At 39.1% G+C, this 25,973-nt stretch overlaps 1 protein-coding gene across 7 annotated transcripts in view; it reads left to right on the top strand.

Annotated features, from left to right (window-relative positions):
* NTNG1 (netrin G1) overlaps positions 1-25,973 on the top strand; it is a 266,339-nt gene that overhangs the window by 163,305 nt on the left and 77,061 nt on the right. For all 7 annotated transcript variants that reach the window (XM_018562731.1, XM_018562732.1, XM_018562733.1 and 4 more), the window contains exon 4: positions 22,764-22,936. In XM_018562731.1, the coding sequence (XP_018418233.1) occupies positions 22,764-22,936 (173 nt within the window). The remainder of the gene's footprint in view (positions 1-22,763; positions 22,937-25,973) is intronic.

Genomic DNA, 25,973 nt, shown 5'->3' with positions numbered 1-25,973 from the left:
GCCGGAGCACTCACTCCCCCTGCGGATATATGATGAGTCGTGCTCCAGCAGTGTCCCCCCTGAACTGATGTCCCCAACATCCTGCAACTTGGCAAATGTATTGGGGTGAATCAGATCAGGGCTGACCTCTCTAGCACTCTTCCCCCTCCCCCGCCTTCTAACAGTAACCCAGCTACCCACCTCTGGATCCCGCTGCTCCAACCCCCGCTCCTCAGCCTGACCCCCCTCCACGACAGCCTGGTGCGTTAAGTCCAGACTCTTTTCCATGTTGTTTATGCTCCTCAGTGTTGCCAGTTTGTTGCTTAGATCCAGAATCTGGGATTCCAAACAGACAACTCGCTCACATCTAGCACAATTGTATTCCCCCTCGAACGCATGTTCAAGGAATGTTCATGTTCATGTCCTTAGTCTGCTTGTCTTCAGCAAACTGTTTGCAGGCTTTCTTGTGCATCATCTTTAGAAGAGGCTTTCTTCTGGGACGACAGCCATGCAGACCAATTTGATGCAGTGTGCGGCGTAAGGTCTGAGCACTGACAGGCTGACCCCCCACAACCTATGCAGCAATTCTGGCAGCACTCATACGTCTATTTCCCAAAGACAACTTCTGGATATGACGCTGAGCACGTACACTCAACTTCTTTGGTCGACCATGGCAAGGCCTGTTTTGAGTGGAACCTGTCCTGTTAAACCGCTGTATGGTCTTGGCCACCGTGCTGCAGCTCAGTTTCAGGGTCTTAGCAAAATTTTCTTACCATTCTCTGGAACCCACAAAGGTTCATTCGTATATCTTTTCTATCTTTCTTTCATCACTTATATATTTTCTGTATGTCTCTGTAACTCAATTAACCCACTTGTTTCTGACTCACAGCTCATCTCTGTTTCTCATCTACTTTTACTCTACATATTCTCACAAAGGCATGTCTGTCTGGTACTTTCTGTTAAATACTAGAAATTGAGGTAGGCAAATTGAAGGAAAAGAAAAAAGATTTAAGGGGAAGAAAAAAATGGATTAAATAAAATCCGCTTATAATACACAAAGTCCGTGGCCTAGATATATTGTAATTTTGTCTCTCATGAGATAATATCACTTCATGCTATGTAAATCCACGTTTGAAGTTCATCAAACATAGACTAAATTGACACCATCAACATAGCCCAATAGCAGGAACATATTATGTATTACATTATGTCGGTTGAATAAATATTATTTTATGTATTTAAAGAAATTAAAAAAGGAAGACCAAAAATGTAAATGGAAAGACTGAAGCAAAGGTAAAAGGGATCCATATAGATAAAACAGGATATAATTGAAGAAGAAATACAAGAGCTGAAAACAGTAAAACAAAAAAAAAGAAAATGAGAGACAAGTCATGAATAATTAATTGTCTATTTGGATGATTTTTATCAGAGCGTTATTTTAAGATCTGATTGTCAAGTCATTTAGAGTAGATTCATTTTTTAAATCATTTTAATGATGTCTTGACTAGTGATGTGTGAATTTGCTTGGGTTTAATTTTCAAGCGCCTTTGACAAACGGGTCCAAATATCCAAAAATTGGGAACTTTAATATGAACCCCAGAGAAGTCAATGGGAGGCAAATCTTAAAAATAAATTATTTTCATTTTCAACGCTAATAGGCAAGAGATTGTCAAGCAAAGGGGATTGGGGAGCTAGACACTTCACACAGGAATCTCAGGGAGAGTGTTGGAGCCAGCTATTTTGAAACACAGCTATAAGTGTGTGGGAAAAAATGTAAAGGAATACTTTACTGGCCAATGTATATTTATTTGATCTGGATTCACCGTGATATAGGGACCATTTTGAATGGTTAATTATGCGTAGGCAGTGTGACAATAATGCGGTCCCCTCATTTTGCTGAAATTCAGAAATTCATTACTTCTAGTTCAAATTACAACAGATGTGTTTAATTTTGTTTAGGCCATCTTAAAATTCCAGAGCAAAGAAATCTCTGTTCATCAATGTCTGTGAAGGTTCTCATTCATCCAGGTCACGGTATATCTGTAAAAAATAAGTCAAGGCAACTGGACATGCTGTATTTTTCTTGAAGTGGTCATCCAACCAGCTTTCTCAATTCAGAATGGCTTGCTCCAATCCACATAATCTGTTAGACGCAGCCAGGTGTTTATTGCATTGCATAATTGGAGTTAGGAGGTGTTAATAACCAGTGACCAGTGAAACATCTTCAAGAAAAATACAGCATGTCCAGTTGCCTTGACTTTTTTATTTACAGATATATCTGTTCATCAAGCTTTGATGGTTTATAAACCTTACAATAACAGCTAAGTGCCTGAGTTGTTTCAAGTTTTCTTTCTGCCTGGTGTGAATTGGCTGCTAATGGCTTTTATGGCGGGAGTATCGTAAACTACATAAGTAAATATTAGCCAGATCACCAAAGTAATTGTCCCTGGCCAGTTTTGTTAAGCTCCAAAGATCTGCAGTCACTGATAACGTAGTAAATGACCAGTAGCTCACCTCTGGCAATAAACGCAAGTCCAAATCTCACCAAACGTTCATTATTATGGACCTGTGGGTACTACATTAATAATATATTTATATATAGCTGTCTAATTTATTCCTGAGGTTATCAAATTCGTATCTATACAAAGCTAATTTCATAACACATCATAATCCATGGTTTATCAGTTGGTAAGATGTGAATATATAGAAATATATTTATTGATATGGAACTGACAGTTTGGGAGGGGCAGTGGAAAAACTCATAAAGCGCTCAGCTCTCCTCGTTCACCTTCCCTGATTCTTCCTGATTGGTTTAGGAACTGGTTTAGTGACACCCTCTGGAGGACTCGCAAAAAGTCACTGCACAAGGCAACTAGGAAGATCTCATGTGATCTTCAAAAAAAGCTTCCATGCCATCAAGCAGAAGCTTATAAACATTAAGGACCAGGCCTTTTTCCTTATTTTAACCCTTTGACTGCCAAGCCCTCCTGAACGCTTTTAACCTCAGCTGGCCACACCATTTTTGCAATTTTTAACTTTTTTTTATTTTCAACTGCAGCTTTTAGGCCCCATTCACACACGAATCGGCCTGCACGTACAGCTCCGTGCTGCGTGCAGGGCCATACCAAGTAGCTGCGGGGAAGGACAGGTGCTGCGTGTGATTAGAACGCAGCCCCCGTCCTTCTCCCCCGTACGCCCCCCTACGCTCACCTCATTTGCAGGTCTGTAGGGGTGCGGGTTTTCTGGCCGGGACGCATACATGTTCCATTCCGACGGCGTATGAATACGATCACCCGCACCCCTACGGACCTGCAAATGAGGTGAGCGTAGAGGAGCGTACGGCCGAGTAGCCCCATAGAGAAGGACGGGGGCTGCGTTCTAATCACATGCAGCACCTGTCCTTCTCGGCAGCTACTTGGTACAGCCCCGCACTTGGTACGGCCCCGCCTTAGAGTTTGCAAAAGACCCCCCCAAACTATATATTTTCTTAAAACACAGACCCAGTAGAATAAAAAGGTGGCGCTACTAATTTTGTAGGTCCTGCAAAAATTTCACAAATGTTTATCAAATCATCACAATGCTTTGCCATGCCCTGCCACACAGTTAAATCGATATTACTTTAAAAAGAAAAAAAAAAGCACTGCGATGCATTCAAGCAATGAACCGCAGCGCATTTGTATGGTGAACACTACAATATGGTGCACACTGTTGCACATGCATTATATGTGTGGGGGGTTGTAGTTTTTTTCCATTCTTTTTTCATTTTTTACTGTTGTGGGGCTTCAGGGAAATATCAGGGGTTTAGACCCCTGACATTTCACTTTTGAAATAGAAAAAAAAATTGAGGACACAGAGTCCACAATTTCTTTTTCTGCGGCCTCCGTTCTGAATGAATGGAAAGCACTCAGTGCGGAGGCTTCCCATTCATTCACAAACTGGTGATAGTAAATATTTACTTTCAAGCAGTTATAATGGCCTTTATACTGAGTGCCTGCACCCATTCAGATACTTATGAATGAACAGGAAGTGATGAAAAGCATTTCCTGTTCATTCATAAATGGGGACACATGGTACTATGTGTCCCAAGCTGTAATTACAAACATTGGAGTGATCACATATTTACCAATCCTCTGCTTTTTCTCAGAAAATGAATGGAAACATGGTAAATTACTGGTAAATTACTGGTGGAATGTGCTACAGGCCTCCGAACATTGTCAGAAATAGAAATAGCGGGCAGGCAAGGCAATGTCATAATTATGGGGGACTTTAACTTTTCTGATATTGATTGGGCAAATAAAACTGCACACTCAAGTTATGCCGGTTACTTCTTGAACATACTCTGAGATAGTTTATGGGATAACTGGTGGAAACCCCAACTGGGAAAAATCCTCTGTCGGACTTACTAATTACAAACAACACAGAACTGATTAGAGATGTGAAAATTTGGGAAAACCTGGGGAACAGTGATCATACAATTATAAAGTTCACAGTAAACTTCAGGAAACATAGAAAAGTGTGTACGACAAGAACACTCTTTTAAAAAGGCTAACTTTATTACTTTATAGCTTAGATACCTGCTTCTATGACATGCATTGGGACCAAATCTTCCAAATATAAACACTGAGGACAAGTGGGAATGTTTTAAGGAACCTTTAGTTAACAAAATTCGCTGGTGTATTCCACTTTAACAATTAATAAAAAATGTCAAAAGTTAAACCAGGGTAGTTAGCTAGCCGTAGCAGAAAAAAATTGCCGTCTGGAGACGGCAACCCGCAGATGCTGCAGTGCCGTCCGTCCGTTTTTTTACTACGGGCGGACGGCAAGAGGTTAAGCAAAATATAAAAGAAAAATATATGACCTTCAAAAAATAAAAGACAGAGGGGTCACCATCGGCATTCAAAAACTACAAGCAATGAAATAAAAGATGCAAAAGAGCAATCAGAGCTGAAAAAATAGAGTACAAGGAACACATAGCAAATGAAAGGAAAAGGTACCCCAAGAAATTCTTAAATATATAAATAGTAAGGTCCCAAAAGGGATGGCAAAGAAAAGTTGGCTACAAGTGACTGGGGGAAAGCTGATGTGTTAAACATATTCTTTGTTTCAGTCTTTACAGAGGAGACGGGGTTAATATTTCAAGGCATCAGGTCTGGAAACAAAAGTTTTAACATATCCAGTGGCTGTCAGAGATCAGAGTAAAAAATAGTCTGTAGAGTTTAAATGTAAACAAATCTCCAGGACTGGATAGGTTACATACGTGGGTACTCAAGGAACGTAGCCAGGTCATAGCCAGACCACAGTTCCTAATCTTTATAGTCACTTTAAAGACAGGTATGGTATTGGCTGATTGTCAGAAAGTGAGTGTGGTACCAATATACAAAAAAGGGAATTAAAGTACACCTGGTAACTATAGGCCAGTCAGCTTAACGTCAATAGTGTACAAAATATTCTAAGGAATAATAATGGACTACATGCAGGAATTTGCCTATGAAACTGGTATCATAAGTAGCAACCAACATGGCTTCATGAAGGAGCGTTCTTGTCAGACCAATCTATTAACATTCTATGAGGAAGTCAGTATTAATTTAGATAGAGGAATACCAGTAGACATGGTGTATCTTGACATTGCTAAAACATGTAATACAGTACCCTACAAGCGTTTAATTCATAAACTAAGGTCTATTGGTTTGGATGAAATTGTATGTACATGGTTGAAAAACTGGCTGCACGAATGGATACAGAGGGTGGTAATAAATAGGTAATTTTCTAACTTTGCAAAAGTTGTGAGTGGGGTGCCCAGGGCTCTGTCTTGGGACAGATTCTGTTTATCTTATTTATCAACGACATAGAGATTGGAATAAATAGTTCAATCTCAGTGTTTGCAGATGATCCTAAACTGTGTAGAGCAATACATTCTCATCAATACATAAATTCACTTCAACATGACCTAGATAAAATTGAGCCATGGGCTGCAAGATGGCAAATGTGATTTAATATTGAAAAATGCAAGGTTAAGCACATGGGAGCAAAGAATGTATGCACAAACTACTTATTAGGGGGTGCTCCACTGGGGAAGTCAGACATGGAGAAAGTTCTGGGGGTCCTCATAGACCACAGATTCATCATGAGGATGCAATGCCAAGCAGCAGCCAGCAAAGCTAATAAGATACTATCTTGCATTAAAAGAGGGATTTTGGCAAGGGATAAGAAGAAAATCCTACCACTATATAAATCACTGGTTCGGCCTCACCTTGAGTATGCGACTCAATTTTGGTCACCATCCCTCAGAAAAGACGTCCTCGAACTTGAGTGAGTTTAGAGAAGGGCTACAAAATTAATAAAAGGGATGGAATGCCTGAGTTACGGGGGTCACCTCCAGAAATGAAACTTATTCTCCTTAGAAAAGAGGCACTTAAGAGGGGATCTAACTGTGATTTTCATTTCATTAATGGGGACCACAATATTTGGAATAAGTTGTTCAAACCGAGAACTCTATTAATGACATGAGGACACAACAAGAGGTTAGAAGAGAGATGGTTTAATCTCGCAAGGGTTTTTTTTACTGGGAATTCTCTTCCACAGTCAGTAGTATCCTGTAATATACTTAATAAATCCAGAAAACTCTTAGATTAGTTTCTTAGTTCACTGAACATATAAAAGGTATGGGAACTACTAGACCCAAACATTTACAAACACACACACACGCACAGGCAATACAAAGGTTGAACTAGATGGACCTGTGTCTTTATTCAACGTTACCTACTATGTTACTGTTGACCAAGAAGGCATCATTTTCTTCTATAGGCTGAAATGATATGCATTCAAAATCAAAGAGCAAACAAAAGTAAATTGCTTTCCACTTTACATATTTATTACTGATCTTTGTGTTTTGTCTGCAGTTCCAAAATAAGAGCAGATGAATGACACAGGAAATGGAATTCAGTAAGAGAAAATAAATGCAGGGAAGTGTCAGTAGGACTAGGAAAGAAAGAATGAAGCTGAAGGAAGAGGTAAAAAAATGATGATGGTACAGTAAACAGACCAAGAAGAAGCTAAGCAGTGCCATAATGCTGGGTTTGTGATCTGGACACAAGCACATAAAAGCTTCTACAATGCAGAGAGAGGCAACAAAGTAATTAGCTCTCTGCGGATCTCTGGATTTTCATCAGGGCCCAATCAATCACAAGGATCATAGGTTAAATGACAGAAGCCAAGTACAATGGGCAATCAGTGTGTGGAGCAGCTGGCCTAATACTTGGAATAACTCCACCTTTGCCACCTCTGGAGACAACCTGCTATGCACACACACATATACACACACTCACACTTAATCATGATGATCAAAAGATGGTTCAAGGTTAAAAGCTGCATATTAATTATCCCGGCATTTTAACCCTTTTCTACACCAGTTCTGATCAAATGAAATACTACATTGTTCTTTAGTATGTTAGTTTTTTTTATGATGCTTTCAGGATTTGTAACCATTCCTTTCCCGATGCACTATAACACTGACTAGATTGAATTAGATTCCCGCAGGCAGTATGGAAAATTGCTGAAAATAGATTTTCTGAGAAACTTTTAAATCCAATAGGAAGATAGGGGCACTGGCAAATGCTTTCTAAGGTGCTTATTTATTTATTTTCTCAATTTCCTGCTTTCTCTGACCTACTTCTTGTCAGCGCGAGGAGAGCAGGAGATGCAGATGATAAGAACCTGAAGCCGGGCCGTGAAAATATTATGCTGATATGTGGTTAATGTTAATTTCCAATGTTCTGATGCTTTATCCCTCAGCTGAAAGAGATGGCGATTAACGCAACTTTGAAGAAATTGTTCACTTTCATTTTATTTTAATACAGTTTAGCATGAATGGTATTTTATATAGGACTATTTATGGTACTGTTTGATAGTGTTTTAGTTCTTTTTTTTTTAACTACTGTATGAAGTGAAGTTGAAATTACAGTATTTATGATTTCTGAGTTAAAGAAGATGCACACATCCATACCAAATCTGCTATATGCATTGTGCCCACTGAGCTTGATGTGCTTTTCTGCCAACAACCCCCACCCTCAGCACCCAGCTAAATTAATATTTTCAATCACCAACATGTTAAAACATCTTTGATAGTCATTAGAACTGACCAAATAGCTTACAATTTGGAGCATTTGGTTAAATGTCAGGAAAGGTCTTAATGGAGTAGCAAGAGGCAGTCTCAGAATGAGTGCACAAAACTTTGTGATCCAGTGACTACTACAACCAATCTGCTTTGGCATGTTCATATGCACACAAATGCATACAGAGGTTTGCAGATGTAAATATAAAGCACCTATCCGATCTTCTACCATTTCCCCTTAAAACAGTGCTGTGTAAATGTTTCAGACATTTGTTAAAATTCTGAAAAGTGAGGATGCTTTTTAAAATAATGAAATGAAAAGTGCAAAAGCAGAAGAAAAATCAGATTAATATTTGGTGTGACTACACTTTACCTTTAAAGCAGCCTTGATTCTTGTAAGTATGTTTGCACACACTTAAAGTGACACTAAGCGCTCCCGAATCTGCCCACGTCTTCTGTGTGCACAGCGCCCACGTGATCGGCCCTCAGCCTGCTACTGCGCATGCACAGGATTTCTGAATGAGAGCGCTGTACACACAAGAGATGCGGGCAGATGCAGGAGAGCTTGGAGAGCGGTGTCTGCCCAGCTGGCCAAGGAAGTGGTATGGTAATGACTGCTGCTAAGGATCTATGTGAGGAGAATGAGGTTTCTGCAGGGTGGGGGTCATGTCACCATATTGTCAGATCTGTTTGGCCGGCCTCGATGCCGATTGGCTGGGAAGCCGGCTTTCCGACCAATCAGCATCGAGCCGGCCAAACAGGAGGGAGTTGGCTTCCCAGGCAATCAAGAAGCCGGGTCGGTGGGTAATGACACGCTGCCTGGCTTCCTGATTGCCCGGGAAGCCGGCTCTTTGCTACCGGAAGTACTGGCATCGGTACTCGGTATCGGCAAGTACCGAAATATAAATATCGGTGCTCATACTCAATACAGAAAGACCGGTATCAGTTCATTCCTACTAAAAGGTACAGGAAAATATTTATTCATTATGCAATATCATCATTTATCTGTTTGATTGTTTTAAATTCATTCCGCATCAGGGCAATAACCACAGACATAGAGCCAAAGCCACTACCTTCAGTGAGAAGAACAACAAGGAGTCCTATAAGAGATGTTGTGGTCCTCACAGAGCCCTGATCTCAACATCATTGAGTCTGTCTGGGAATACATGAGGAGACAGAAGAAACAGAGTCAGCCTAAATCCACAGATATATATCACTTCTGCATTCTGACACCGGAGAGGAGCATGGAGGAAGTCCGTGTACTGATCTCCCTCTGAACTCCTGTCACAAAGCTGCAGTGCTGGTCCTGGCCCGCCCCAGGCACAGCGGGGCTTGGGACCAGCGCTGTGGAGGGGGGGAGGCGTACGATCGGCACCTCATACAATCGATCCGTCGGCTATATAGCTGGCGGATTGCTTGTATGTACACAGGCATCGCTGCCTATTTTTAAATTATGACCGTTTCCAGCTTGCTGGGGGGGCTAAGCTTTAGAAGCTCCCGGCCAGCCGTTTAATTACAACGGCCAGCCGGGAGGCGGTTAAAGGAAAAATACATATATACCTTATGTGGCAAGGGAAACAGGCCGACCAGATTCCATTTTTTAACTTTAGGCTTGCTTAAATTTATATTTTCTTTAGTCTGTATTTCATAATAACAAAAGTATTAAAGGATGCTACAACAAGAGGACGTTTTCATGACTAGTTGGTACAGTTGGTATCTTTGTCAAAACAAGTTTGTCACTGGAGTGCTTGCAAGATATGAGAAGCATCTATCAATAATATAGTTATGTGGCCTTACCTTTTAATTTGTGGCCTTACCTTTTAAACATCGTAAGATACCTTTCTTACTGAATACATTAATGTACCATTTTCCTGGAACGCCATATTGTTTGAAGTAAGTGTATTATTGGCGTGCATTTACTATGTAATAAAAAAGTTTCCATGTTGCTAAGTGAATGTTCACTTAGTAAATAAGATTAAGGTTACAATGCATTTACAATCAACACAATCGTATGCAAGCAAAATTGGTTCCTCAAAGTGAACCAGACCTTATCTTAGGCTCCATTCACACAGGAGCAGTTAACCGCGCGTATTTGGCTGAATGAATACTCGTAGAACCGTTCTAAACATTAAAAATTGCTCTTTAATGTGCATTGTTCAGACATTTTGGAATATAGTCCAAGCGCAATTTTTAGGCAGATTCCTCATGTTCGTGGCTATAGTACTAGCTGCAAATGCGCAGAATCGGTGCAAATGAAAGATTTTAGCGTTTGCGGGCCGCACGTAAAACTGCGCAGGTAACGCAAACACTATATTTAAATGGAGCCTAAGTTTCAACTTACTCATTAGTCAAAGTGAGCCTTTCAGCATTTTGAAAAGTGAGTATTCTCTACTTCTTTAGTAAATTAGCCCAGCAATGTGTTTTGTTGATCTGTTTGCATAGTTTATTTTTTATTTACCATTTATACTTACTAGAACTTAGCAGTTTACAAATATTTATTTAAAAATAGATACTTTAGTCAAGTTGGCTTTCCACAAATTGTTGGCTGTTGTTACCTGTCTATCTTTGAGTGACTTTGACAACTAATAGGAGAAGATTGCAGCTGTGCTCTTCATTAACAATTGACAATCACACAGCCCACATATTATTTAAAAGCAATGAAGAGTGTTCAATTGTGTTTAGCTTGTTCGCTGTTTAACATGCTGCAGTGTTCAGTTAATTGGATCTTATTCTTCTTGCAGCACTCCCTCCTTTGCCAGACAAAGGGTTAGTGCTTACTGAGGAAAAACGTTTAGTTTATGTTTGAGATGACAGGTTCAGAGCTCACATTTAGCTGATCGGAGAGAGTGAGGCTTCCAAGAGAAGCTTAGCCGTGCCAGAATATATTGTATATGAAAGGGAATAAATGGAGAGATGAAGGGTAGATTATAAGATGCAGCCAGAGAACACTGAGAGTTGAACGTACTTCACCTTCTTCTTCCCAGGGGAAGGGCACAAATCTGGACACAAGAACGGGGCTGGAGTGGAGATGACAGATGTGGATGTGGTTCAGAGTGTAAATTCACCTTTTTTAGTGTTTCTTCTTCTGTAACCAAATGTTGATATCTTTCTCTTCTTTAGCATGTTTCTTTTCTGGGCACTGAAGGCATTAAACATGCTTTTAATGAATGACCTCTTGTCACCCCATTCCTATTTAATTCTTATTCTCTTAAAATAATATTTAAGTCCACAGGGGAGATGATACTAAAGCCATTGCAACTCTGAAGAAACCTACCTAAAGGACATCACACATCCTAGACCTGGAGCCTTATCCTTTTACAGATACAGACCTCCAATGGATTGCCCAATATGTCCCATGCCCTCTTTAACACACTGAAAAAATAATAATAATCACCAGTCCTGTTAGGTACCAGTATGGCAAAATATGTCAATAGCTTGATTCTACTTTAAATATAGGTAGGTAGACACAAAACAGCTGAAAAACAAATTAGCATTTTTTCAGTTTTATTTATATAAAAATACAGCAAATCACAAATAAACTAACTACATCAAGTAAGATTTCATCGGAATTAACTTTGTCAAATCATCATTAATTTTGTCTTCAATAGAGAATACTGTTTCAATATTTTTTATTATTCAGAGATCCTGTATCATACCCCACCATTTGATTCCCATACCCCCAAGAAGTATGGACTCCCTGGATAATAGACAAACATGTTAAGGAGTACAAGAGACTCTTTTGTCACATTTTCTGAAAAATAAATGTCAGTAATGTAAGGTTAGAGCCCAGAGTAGTAGGACATTTTCTGTTAATTATTGCTGATAAAGACTCTGTCAGGTTTATATCACTGAGTTTCTATTGGGAGGATTTCCCCCACTTCCTATCAGGGCAGGAAGTGGTAGCAAATCTCTCCACAGGGAATATAGACAAAAGCTATTTTTAAGTAGAGTGAGGAAGGATTAGAAGTGGTGGTATAACAATAGCCACAGCAGATCACAAGGCCCTGGGGTAGAAGAGGGTCCTATTAGGAGGGCTGTTGAGCATAACCCCCCATAGAATATCTGTTTGGTTAAACACAAATCCAATACTGTATCATTAGGATTGAAGAGGTGGTTGTTGACTCTGACCCTGTATTCTCTGTGACATTTCCAATCAAGAAGAGCTATTGTTAGTACAAGAGGAGACTTCAGAATAATTGTCGGTTTCACAGATCACCCCTTGCAGGTTAGGCATTAAGAAGAATCTGTTTAACTGTGTGTGGATGTATTGCCATCAGAGCTTCTGGTTACCCCAGCCATACATTGATACCATATCAGCTAAAAACTGATAGCTGTTTGTACTTCTGCAAAAGAATCCCACAGTTTAAAGAAGCTTGTATTATACTGTATGTATGTGTATATATATATATATATATATATTATATATATATACACACACATATACATACACACTGAGTGGCCAGATTATTATGACCACCCCATCAGTACTTCGTTGGGTCACAAGATGTCTCCACGAGATGACTTCATTGGGCCGCCTTGTGACTCTATGAGATTGTTGAAAGGTGATGCGAGGAATCTGACAATGCACTGTTGCCCTTCTGTTGTCTTGTACCAGTCTTGCCACACTAGTCGCTGACGGCCACAATTCGCACGTTCAGACCCAGATTTTCGGCTGACCGTCCAGTCTTTAAACACTTTAATAACAGCTGCTCTTGAACATTTAACGAATTCTGCTGTTTTGCTGATATTTGCTCCATGGCTCCGAGCGCCAACAATCATCCCATGTTCAAAGGCTGTTAAATCGCGTTGTTTACCCATATCTTCAGAAAAAAAATCACTTCTGTCATGGTAAATATGGTATGGTAAATAACCTGCTTCCCTATTTATAATGGTCTGGCACTCTAGCAACTTCAGTGCAAAATTATAGCTAATTAGCCTACAAACGTCAGGTGGTCATAATAATCTGGCCACTCAGTATATATATATATATATATATATAATGCACCAATACCGTTTTTTCCGTATTGAGTACGAGTACCAATATTTTTTTATCGGTACTCGCTGATACCAAATACCGATACTGGAAAGTCCCATTAACCCCTTCATGACTGAGGCCCTTTTTTCCATTTTTGCACCCATGTTATATTCCACATTTTTATATATATATATATCATACAATTCAATACAGAAGGATTAAGGGGGGCCCTGCCCATGAGAGCTTGCAATTTTTAATGCTACTACTCCTATTTCAGCACTTGCTTGCTGTGGCAGTGGAAGGGGTGGGAGGCCCTAAGATATGGGATGCTGAAAAAAACAGGAGAGCAGGTTAGTAGTTAAAAGGAAAATTATTACTAAAAGTTCATTTACTGCATTGCTGCACCCTTCTTTCTTGACAACTTCTGCGCACAGCACTGATTCCTAGTAATGTACTTACTATGCTCCGAGCTGTCTTGCTAACTCTCTATGATTTAGACTCATTTAGCTTATAGCAGAAGGCTGAATGCAGCCAACGTAAGTTATACTGAGCTGGCCAGCTTGGAGCGCTTTTGTTCTGCAGTATGACTTACATCGGTGGCAGGAAAAGGATTAAACAAAGTAATTTTTTTTTCATTCAGCTTTTTTTTGTTTTCTAAACTTTTGAATTGGTGGTGTAAGGGTTCATTTACACCTACATTTTCATGCATTGATTTTTAACAGGTCAGCCATTGTTTTAAATCTGTGTGATGGGCTGGAGTACATTATCCTTTTTTGATGCATCAACATATGTTTTAGGGCTTATTGATGCAGCATGTGAAAACAAGTACGGAAGGGTGTGCATCCAGCCTAAATCTTTTTTAACTAGATATAGATATAGTTACATAGTTGTTAAGATTGAATAAAGACACGAGTTCATCGTGTGTGTGTGTGTGTGTGTGCTTAGGTATGAATCACAAAGAGCATACATCTTTATTTTACAAATAAATAATACAGGGTTTATCCATGGCACTGGCATCACTATTTGCTTTCAGATTGTCTAATTGAAAGGCTGTATGGACTGGTGCTGAGCATAGAGAAAGGGAGGGGATTGGAGTAGAATGGGTCTCTGACTCACTGGAGTTCTGTTACTAAAGAAGTGCAGGCTGTGCACATTCTCTTTGCTAGGAAATGTTCACATAATGTAAAGTGTATGGAAACCCTAACCATGTACTTCTTATTTTCTCCCCATTTGTTTGGGAACTGAACCATTAAATGTTTTGTTATATCTGTTCAAATAGTGCAAAAAAATACCCAATTACCCTGCAAGGAATCCAGTAAGCTTCTTATTTGCTGAGCTGCACTGAAATCCTGAACAGTGTTACCAGCCTTGCCCAGTCCACCTTTGTTGAGTGAAAAAAGAAAATGAATACAACCAGTACTTATAAGGAGGCCAGAGCCGGCCAGAGCATCCCACTCAACTCCAGACAACTAGTGACATCAGGAGCGGGACAAGACGCCAATCAGGGCCGGTCCTAACACATCTCTCCATCTGGATCTTAGCAACCTGGGACGTTCTGCCAAGACAGGGGGCGGCAGGCACACTGCAAACATTGTACAACACAGAAGCCATGCCCACGTGACCAAAAAAGATGCCGCCTGAGGCATGCCACAAAAAAAGCCTGATTACAATATGCCAAACAACCACTTGACACACCTCACAGTTTCTGGCACACTGTAATTTGGAATGATGAGACCAAAATAGATCTTTATGGTCACAACCACAAGCGCTATGTTTGGTGGAGAGGGGTCAACAAGAATACCATCTTCACTGTGAAGCATGGCAGTGGCTCACTGATGTTTTTTTTTTGGGGGGGGGCTCTAAAGGCTTTGGAGAATCTTGTGAAAATTGATGGCGAGATGAATGCAGCATGTTATCAGAAAATACTGGCAGACAATTTGCATTCTGGGTGAGCTCTAAAGGCAAGGGGAGTGTTGTGAAAATTGATGGCAAGATGAATGCAGCATGTCATCAGAAAATAATGGGAGACCATTTGCATTCTTCCGCACGAAAGCTGCACATGGGACGCTCTTGGACATTCCAGCACGACAATGACCATAAGCACAAGGCTAAGTTCACCCTCCAGTGATTACAGCAGAAAAAGGTGAATGTTCTGGAGTGGCCATCACAGTCTCCTGACCTTAATATCATGGAGCCACTCTGGGGATGCCTCAAACGTGCGGTTCATGCAAGACAACCAAAGACTTTGCATGACCAAGAGGCATTTTGCCAAGACGAATGGGCAGCTATATTACCTGCAAGAATTTGGGGGCCTCATAGACAACTATTACAAAAGACTGCACGCCGTCATTGATGCTAAAGGGGGCAATACACAGTATTAAGAACTAAGGGTATGCAGACTTTTGAACAGTGGTCATTTCATTTTTTTATTTCTTGCCGTGTTTTGTTTTATGATTGTGCCATTCTGTTATGACCTATAGATGATTATGAATTCCATAAGAAATAATAGAAATGTGTTTTACCTGCTCACTCATGTTTTCTATAAAAAATATTACACATATTACCAATTATCCAGGGTATGCAAACTTTTGAGCACAATTGTATACATCATCTCCACATCTCTACATCTCTACATTACTACAATAAATGCTAATCACTTACAGAGGTGAATATGGACTTTTATCAGACAAAAAGATGAAAAACAAATCTTGTATTTTCTTTAAGTCCTAAACATCATAAATAGAGGAACTATATACAATCCATTGTATATTCCTGCTTAAGTATTAATGTCTTCAGATATAGGGATACATTTACTTTTTTATACAGATATTCTCAAGACAGCATTTAGTGCAAATCTCTGTGCTGTGGGTATTTTTTTGCTTTTCCAGATGTGCTGCATAAGCTCCGCTAGAGTTAGCTTAGACCAAATCCCATTGGCAGGTGCTTCATATTGTAATGAAGTCAGTTTAAATTTAAAGCATAAGGGCATATCTGCATTGCATCTAGAGTGTCTTTCCACCAAAGAAGATTGAGAACTGGGGCAGGTGTGGAAATGCATATGCAGTGAACATTGCTTGCTGCCAGCGGTGTTTTACGAATTGCCGTGATGGAGAGAGATTTGACAGGAACAATGTTAGGCTGCAGAGTGGCTGATGTGCCAGGACAGTCTCTGTTGTATTTCCCAATAGCTCCTCTACTAGACATGTGACCCTCACCCTTGTCCTTTTAATCTTGAGCTCTGAAACTTTAACACAGAATAACAAGGAGGTGAAAATGTGTTTAAACTCAGAACATATGGCAAGTCATTAAAAATGTATCAGTGTCTCTCCCGTGGCTGCTGGCTCCTCAGTGGCCTTAGTTTTGCATTACATTAGCCAAATAGGTTAAAGGAAAATCAAGAATTTCACCATTGTTTTTAGATATATATTTGAACGCGATATTCTTATTAATGTTATGATTGTTATTATATTTCCACATATAGTTTGTAAATATATTTGGACAAGGGGCAGCCATATATCATGCATGTTAAATATGCAAGCTTTGTTACCTGCTTAGTATTACTGCTTAATGACTGTGCTTTACTGCTCCTCTTTGTTAGTGTAAGCTTTGGGTCTGACCTGACTCTCTATAAGGCTATATTAGCATACCCCACCAGTCATCAAGCAGGTATTCTAATCACATTCCTTGATATACTGATGACAGCCACTAGCTAGAGAATTTGTCATTCTGCATTCAAGATGTACTAATCAAACTATCCAACATTAGCAAAAAAAAAAATGTAAATGTTGGAATAATATCTCAAAAATGCCACTGACCTTGTAAATGGAACACAGAAGCTTATTTAGGTATGTGTATGTATGTGTTTGGTAATAAAAGTGTTATTCTCATAATAACAGTGAGTAAAATAAACCATACACAGCTCGAATTTTAGCTGATTCCCGCCAAATTGGTTGAAATGTTGGACCTGTCGGAGCCACCTGGCTTGACAAATTTTAACTAAAAAAATTGAAGGAGCTGGGTATAAAATTGGCAGCCAAAAAGTGACTGCATCCAATCAGATGCAGTCATTGTTCAGGTATTCAAACAGAGGAGGGGGCCAGTTATCTGAATATAGTAGCTGGAAGGGGAGTCATCTATCCATGCTGTTTATTGAGGATGGGGCAATTGACTGATTTCTCTCTCAGTGAGCTGAAAGAGAAATCTAGCCATGTATGTATTTTAAACTTGTACTGTAAACTTAAAGCGTATTTCTACTTTTTCAGTTAAAAATTTGAAAACATAAGTTTGTTATGTGTTTGCCATTCACACAGAATACCAAAAAATAACTTAAAAAAATATTTCTTACCTTTTAAATGTTTTGTTGCAGCAGGCAAGATGGCTGAATGCACGTTTTATCTGAGCATCTTCCAGTGATCTCACCTTAAAGTGTATTTCTACTTCTTCAGTGGAATTTAGGAAAATCCCTCCATATATTCATTATGTGATCTTTTTCACACATCATACTGAAAAATAAAGCATAAAAAATTCTAAACATTTAGATATTTTGTTAAATCAGACAAGATGGCTGATTCCAGGTTTTTCTCAGCCCTTTCACAGTGGTCTGTCCCTATGGAAAGTCTTGGGACTGAAATTTGAGGATTGTGTTTTGTCTCTTTAACTTCATTAATATTTGAATGCATAAGCCAGGGTTGTAATCCTGTAAGGGTTAGGACAGGCAGTATGTCTGTGAAGGTTTTCATTCATCCAGGTCATGGTATATATTTGTAAAAAATAAGTCAAGGCAACTGGACATGGTGTATTTTTCTTAAAGAAGTTTCACTGGTCATCCAACCAGCTTTCTCAATTCAGAATGACTTGTACTGGTTTAAAAGATGTGTGAAAGAGGCCAACACAGCCGCAGCTTAGCAGGGAGAAGAGGATCGGTACAGGATCCAGCTTCTCCTCGGTTTCCCGCTGCTCTCCCCCACCTGTATGAGCAGAGGACTCTGTGTCCTCAATCTCTTTTTCTATTTCAAAAGGGAAATGTCAGGGGTCTGCTTAGACCCATAATATTTACCCAAAGCCCCCCCAACAGATTAAATAAATAATAAAAATGTATAAAAAAACAAAATCCCCACACACACACACTCAGACTCATGCACACATATTACTAAACACGTGCAAAGACTGAAAATTTGTTTTGGACGAAATGAATGGAAACTAAAAATGTTTTCATTATTCAATTTTTATGCTATTTTGGATTTGGCTACCAGCGCATTCTGTGCATGCACACCGCCATTCTGGAGGGGGGCGCATGACGTCACATATCGCACACGTCTGTTGCGGGGAACAATTTTCCGTTCTTGCCTCGGGCACAAAAGGAGCTAGCTACGGCTCTGTCTCTCTGGGCAGGTTATTAACACCTCCTAGCTCCAATTATGCAAATGCAATCAACACCTGGTTGCGACTAACAGATTATGTGGATTGGAGCAACATTCACCATATTAATTCCCAGATAATTTTTTGTACAAGTCATTCTGAATTGAGAAAGCCGGTGAAACGTCTTCAAGAAAAATAGAGCAAGTCCAGTTGCCTTGACTTATTTTTTACAGATATACAGGATCCAGCTTCTCCTCGGTTTCCCGCTGCTCTCCCCCACCTGTATGAGCAGAGGACTCTGTGTCCTCAATCTCTTTTTCTATTTCAAAAGGGAAATGTCAGGGGTCTGCTTAGACCCATAATATTTACCCAAAGCCCCCCCAACAGATTAAATAAATAATAAAAATGTATAAAAAAACAAAATCCCCACACACACACACTCAGACTCATGCACACATATTACTAAACACGTGCAAAGACTGAAAATTTGTTTTGGACGAAATGAATGGAAACTAAAAATGTTTTCATTATTCAATTTTTATGCTATTTTGGATTTGGCTACCAGCGCATTCTGTGCATGCACACCGCCATTCTGGAGGGGGGCGCATGACGTCACATATCGCACACGTCTGTTGCGGGGAACAATTTTCCGTTCTTGCCTCGGGCACAAAAGGAGCTAGCTACGGCTCTGTCTCTCTGGGCAGGTTATTAACACCTCCTAGCTCCAATTATGCAAATGCAATCAACACCTGGTTGCGACTAACAGATTATGTGGATTGGAGCAACATTCACCATATTAATTCCCAGATAATTTTTTGTACAAGTCATTCTGAATTGAGAAAGCCGGTGAAACGTCTTCAAGAAAAATAGAGCAAGTCCAGTTGCCTTGACTTATTTTTTACAGATAGGACAGGCAGTGTTCAAATCTACTTTACAAATTATTATGAACAAACCCCTCGCAACCCCTCCTAACATTACAAGGAAGGAAAAGCAGATAGAAATATAACCCTCAAGAAGCCAGGATACCCTAACCCAAGTAAAAGCAATTTCAACTGCAAGAAGCATTTTTTTTTTAAAATTTAGCTTATGCTATACGATTGAGATCATGTAACAAATATAAAATATGTTACCCCAATTTGGCTGTAGAAGTGGAAATACACTTTAATGTCAATTTGCCACAATTGTGGGCAATTTAAACAGAGCTTAGGGTCAACAAAATTCATAAGCAGTGGTCACCTTCAGTAATGGCCGTGTGTATTAATAATCAGTAAAGGATACAGGAAGCTAATATTATATGTAAATGTTATCTATTCCTATAAAAGTTAAGCTTGGTAAAGGTCCCTCCCACCTTAGAAGCTTTCCTTTTGGTTAGGTTTGTAAGGATGGTATGGGCAAGGTCACCTTTTACCAAGTGATTGCATATAAATGCCTGATGAAGGGACCCCGGAACATTGCTTTATGACGAGATGTGTGTACATCAAAAACATGACCACTCGTTGAAGATTTTACTTTGGTGTGCAAATAATATACTTTAATAATTGGATTTGAAGTGGCGCTATCCACTATCACTGCAGCACCCACTTTAAAAGGGACATACCAGTAAGGAGTGTGGTGGGAACCTATTTGCAACTTAACTAGACAAGGCACTAAACTAGTCACTTAACTAGGCAATAATGGAAATAAGATCTTGAGATACATACAGGATGGACGAGTAAACCAACTGGGTAGTTTGGGTCTTCATTAAGATTTTGCTATACTACCCCAGTCCACCCCTTTTATTGGAAATCTATTGATTCTGGAAAGTGGCTGCTGGTTATTCTGGAATGCATGTCAGAGCTCCTTGTTGCTTTTCACATAAAGAAGGCCTGTTCCCAGGACTACAACATTTCTTACAGCTACCAATCAAATTTAAACCTGCTTTGGACATTTTAATGTAAGTGGTGGTGCAGACAGCAGAAAAAAGTTACACAGACAGACTTTAGGAATTATTCTCCATTTGCCCATGTATAGTACATTGTGTGTGCATCTGCTGAAGGGAATTACACAAAACTCAGATTAAAGGTAAATTAAGTGATTGTTTTTTACTTTTGCACAGTTGCTGTGTTTACCTGATAGCAATAAAAGTCCAATGATTGCATTACCTTTTCTTTTACCAGGGATTGCTCTTTGAAAAGTAGTTCACACATAAATGTCTAAGAGCCCATTCATACCATGCATTTACATACATTTATGCACATAGTGGCACAATGCATTAGGCAGCACATTCAAAATACATAGGTTGCAATGCACCTCGATGCATGGAAAAATAGGTGCCGCCTGCATATTTAAACAGGTATTAGTCTATTGGAGGTACATTGGGATGGCATCACAATGCACAAGCGCATGGTAACAACTCATTTACTTTGTGTTACTGCAACACTAGTAGTGTGAATGGGTCCACAAAGTTCCAAACTGATAAGCTCTATTTTTATTTAAGACTAAAAACAGTGTGTGTCAAAACTACCCTGTTTTTCCTTGTCAGCTGGTGGACAGGTATGTGCCTTGCTGGCCATTAAGCAATTTTTATTCTAGTCCATGATTCTTCCCTGGATGCTTGTGTGAAGCAACTCAGCATCCTAAGCAGCTGATGGGTTTACGCTGGCTGTCATAGCACATTACATCTTCTGCTTACTAACTGACACAAGGAGTCTGACACAAGAAGTCATGTTACATGGGCTGTGCTGTTGTTTTTCATGTTTCTGCCCAAACTCCACAAGCAAGAAATGGTCAAATCATGTCTACCTGATTAGCTATAAGGACTGCTAGGGGGAAGTTGTCTTGGAAACTGCACTACGATCTTAACTAGGTGTTTTTGCCTACTTGCAGTATACTCAAATCTTGGTGCTGCTTGAGTCAATTCAGTGGCCAACATTGAAGGGCATAAAAAAAAACAATAAAATACTAAAATTAATTTATGTCTGCTCATTTTATATTAATGTCCAGTAACATGTTGGTTTAAAAGCTGTCTAGACCCGAGTTTTAAGTGTATGCTATTGGTAAACCCATGTTCAAAAGGTATCATAGACTTTAATCTGCATTGGCTAGAAATATATCAGGTGCATGTTTTACTACACTTTCCAGTTCACCAAAAGGTCCATCTCTACGATTAAGCCTGTGAGGGTGAAACATGTCAGAGAGGGTAGGATCTAAGGCAAAACTGTGCGGCACTTGTACTGCCTGACTAAAGTTGTTCTTAACCAAGTGACATAATTGGTGTGCAGTCTAGCTTGTTTTTGCTACTAGGTCCATCTCCACATTGAGAGAACTAACATTGTTTCTCTTACAGATTTGGGTTTTATTTGTTTTCTTTCAGATTACCTATATTAGGTTCCGTACATAGAGTGCTCAAAATGGAGTGGTTACATGTTTTACTGACTCCCACAGAGCGCTTTGTAGTAGGGCAGAAACTGTGCACTGCAGTTTTTGTGGACACTGATGCTTCAGTAATTCATATTTTGCATGATTTCCCAGCTTCATATGATGACTCTATGGTCGTAAACAGGTTATTTTGCACTTCTGAATTCAGAAAAATTCAAAACCTTAAAGTGAATCTGTCACACATGTTAAATGCTTAAATGTCTAGCTTGAGAACAGACACCAAAAGATCTCTAATGTGTATTGCCCTTGTTGGCCAGAACATCTCTCATCTGTGTGCCACTCCAATTTTCTTTCACTCTGTTACTTGGGGCTTAAATTCTGGGCTATGCCGACGCAACTGTGATTCTCTGACCAATGAGACATATCAGTGGCCAGTAAAGACACTCATATTGATAAGGGTGCAGGAAGGTTGGTAGGGATAAGCCCAGATGTCAGGGATGTCAAACACCCAATAACAAAATAAACTAAACCAAGGAATAGCAAAGATGAGGGCTTTATGGCTAATAAATGTTAAACCATGTAACTTGTCTACAATTTGTACATGTTTCTAAATTTGAAGGCTACTAGTAGGTAAAGCCTAAGTGGGATAAATTGGCAGTTCATAAGATATCACATGCTCCATTTTTTTTTTGTCCCTGTAAATCTTTTTCCATACATTATCAGTTGACCATAGGGCTACATGTAGATGTCAGATGACTGGGGTTGAGCACAATGGAATATATTTCATATGCTTACAGGAAAACTAGATTTCAACTGTGATATTTCTATTTTTTAACATCTAATTGGATGCTCTGGGCAATACCTCAGGTTTGCTGTAAAAGCTCCTCAGGACCACAATCTATATATATTAATTAACAACATGTGTGATGATACACAGATGTGCACAAAATGAATAATTGTTCTTGTTTTTTTTATCTTTACCAGATGTAAATGTAACCTTCATGCGAACAGTTGTACCTTCACAAATAATCGCCTGGCTTGTGACTGTGAGCACAACACAACTGGACAGGATTGCGAACGGTGTAAGAAGAACTACCAAGGACAGGCATGGAGTGCAGGTTCATACCTAACCATTCCCAAGGGGACTGCCAATATCTGTGAGTACCTGCCATATCTGAGCTAAGAAGCCTATTCAACAAGGCAAAATCCTTACTTATTGAATGGGTGAAATCAAGCCCCTCACTTTTTTTTTTTAATTAGACCTTATTAAGCCTCGTTATTAATTACCACATTGGTCTGATTTCTGCACAAAACAAATAGCATTGCTCTTTCTGAAACAAGTGTAACTTGCTAATTCTAGGTAAGGGTTACATGGCCTAGAAAAAAAACTGAGAGATAATTTAGCTGTACTTGAAGGGTAATGAGAATCTAACCACAATGGCTAAAATGTACTTATTTCCATGGTACCAGTTTTAACTGGACTAAAGACCTTAGATGTAAGACATACACCCAGAAAGATTATTGAAGTACACAGAGCATACTTAACATGCCCTGTCCCACCACCCACCCTCCCCACCCCCATCTCCCGCTACCTCCACCACTTTCATGAAAAATTACTGGTTTGTCATTTGGACTGTGCTCCCTAACATAGCACTTATAAACCTTGAGTTTATAAACAATGTTTGTAAAAAGCCCTTAGAAAACCCTAACCAACCCCTACCCCTAACAAACTGCTTCTGCTCCTTATCCCTTTAGCTTATTTTTTCTGCTGATTTTTTTTATTTCTATTTTTTAAAGCATTACTATATACATTTCTTTCATTTTTAATTGCATTGTTCGTACATAAAAAAAAATCCATAACAATAGAAGCCTTTATTTTCATTTGTGAATAATATTGCCAGAATTGTAATTTTAGCATTATTATGTTCATAATAAATTAAAGCATAAAAGTTATACTCTAATCTACAGTAGCACTCATTTTCATTAAAACTTAAACTGATTCAATTTAAAAATTGCATTTTTAAGGGGTTTTTTTTACATCTTTTTGTCTATAGATTGTACAGAAAATAAAGACATTATCACTAAAAGAAAACCTTGTTTGTCCCAAAATGTATACATTTCTCTGGTCCATAAGGGGTACTCAAGTGCAAAATTTTAAGTGGTTATTGCATTATTTAAACCCAAATCTAAAACTCCACAGCCACATAACAAGAATTACTTACAGTATGGTAAGGTATTTCATACTGCTGTCCCTCTTATCTGCTTTTCTAGGGATAAAATAGTTGTATACCCCAAGCTGTGTTCAAAATCTGCACAATGTGCATGCCCCTCCCCATGCAGTGACATATCAAGCAACTCTGAGTACAGACATGTGGCATGAATAATGGTACTCTTCCCAACACTCCGCCCATTCCTTGAGTGACAGGCAAGACGAGACCAGTAGACGCTTTGATTTGGCATTGCACGTTAGCAATGTGCACACAATGTATCATGGGCATCGCCAGGATGGGGGAAAGATTGGGCATGCACTAGCCAACCAGAAGTAAGGAGGATGCACTGCACCACAAGATGGAGCAGTGGAAAGTTAATTAAGAAAAATGTGTAAATTGCAAATGAAGTTGGGAAAAAGTAATGAAATATTAGATTATATTAAAGGCATTCTAATTGAAAGCTTTGTTTTATAACAAGGGTTTGATACTTCTTTAAGATATGCCAAGCTCCTCTGCCAATTGTCTTCACTTATCACTTCCTGCTGTGGCTATCCAACAGGAAATAAAGGCAAATATCCCCAATAGTACAGAGATGGTAAAAAATCTGATAGGGGTTATAACTCTCCCTTTCTCTACCGAAAATGAAAAAAATAAATGTTCTGGCTTTAGTTCAACTGTAAAGAATGGTATTGACTATAGTTGCAAATTACAGGTCAGTGCACCTGAACTGCAGCATGCAGGACCAAAACAATAATTATGGATTTTTTCTTGTCCATGCATTATGCCTGCACTACAAACATTAGCACATGCAATGCATCCAATGTAATCAGCCCTCAATTAGGAAAAATAAACCTTGTTTTTGGACAACTTGCAAATCCCCTTTAAAATGGGCATACTGTACATGGCAGCATTTGAGTTTCTTTTGTTCTTTGTGTCCACCTTATGATAGCTCCCCCACCATTCCCAGCATTACCATGTAAAGTGAATGTTCACTAAGCTTAGTAGTAAAGTAAATAAGGTGAAGTTGTGTTTACTTTAATCCACCAATCATGCCTTGGCAAAACCCCATTATATTTATTTCCTTTACACATGGCTGGGTGTTCAATGTGAAAGGAAGCATCCATTAAGTGAGAAGCCCCTATTCCTTTAATAAATCAACTCTATTGTGTCTCACTCATGTACCACTATGGAAAAATAAGCATTAAGCAGTTGCATTTATGCACACTGAATAAATAGCTTTATATTTTAGGATGTGCTATAAATCAGCACTTCTAGATGCCTATTTGGCATAAGATAATAGAGGGAATATTAACATGATTTTATCCACAGTCTGAATGTGGGATGGACCTTTTTTCTGATGGCATGGTGGATGCACCATAGATGTACCTTTGGCTATTGGAATAAAAAGGAATGATTATGTGATAGAAGGAGACATGGTAATTTCTTCAGTTATAAGAAGGCTCTACTTTGCTATGCAATGCTTCAGTGGGGGGCTTTTTGGTTCCCTTTATTTCTTCTAACCATAACCTTCTAGGTTATACTTTCTCAAGTCCTACTCTGTAAAAGCAATGGTTTCCATACTGCATTAATGATGGCCAAAAAGCCTGAAACAGCTGAATGCAGTGTGGAGCAAATGCTTTATATATGTTTATCCGATTAACCGATTAATCGAACTTAATAATCAGCTAACTAATCGATTTTGAAAATAATCGTTAGCTGCAGCTCTATAGTAATAGGCTGTATCTGTACTATACACCAATGGTTCTGGATATACTGTACTGTTGGCTATTGTGGCAAAAAGGATCAATTTTACTCTACTGAAATGAGAACTAATCCTCTTATTTTTGAGACTTGTTGGAATGAGACATAAACACCTTCTCTTAGACAAAGACTCTACGGAGCTACTTAAAAGTATGTCTTTAGAGTGTATCTCTAAGGACATATAAATACTGCCAGTTTTAGAAAGGTTATACAGTACTTTTAT

This window comes from Nanorana parkeri, unplaced genomic scaffold (assembly GCF_000935625.1).
Source record: "Nanorana parkeri isolate BGI_ZX_2015 unplaced genomic scaffold, ASM93562v1 scaffold595, whole genome shotgun sequence".
Taxonomy (NCBI): Eukaryota; Metazoa; Chordata; class Amphibia; order Anura; family Dicroglossidae; genus Nanorana; species Nanorana parkeri.
This window is presented reverse-complemented; position numbering and strand designations above follow the sequence as displayed.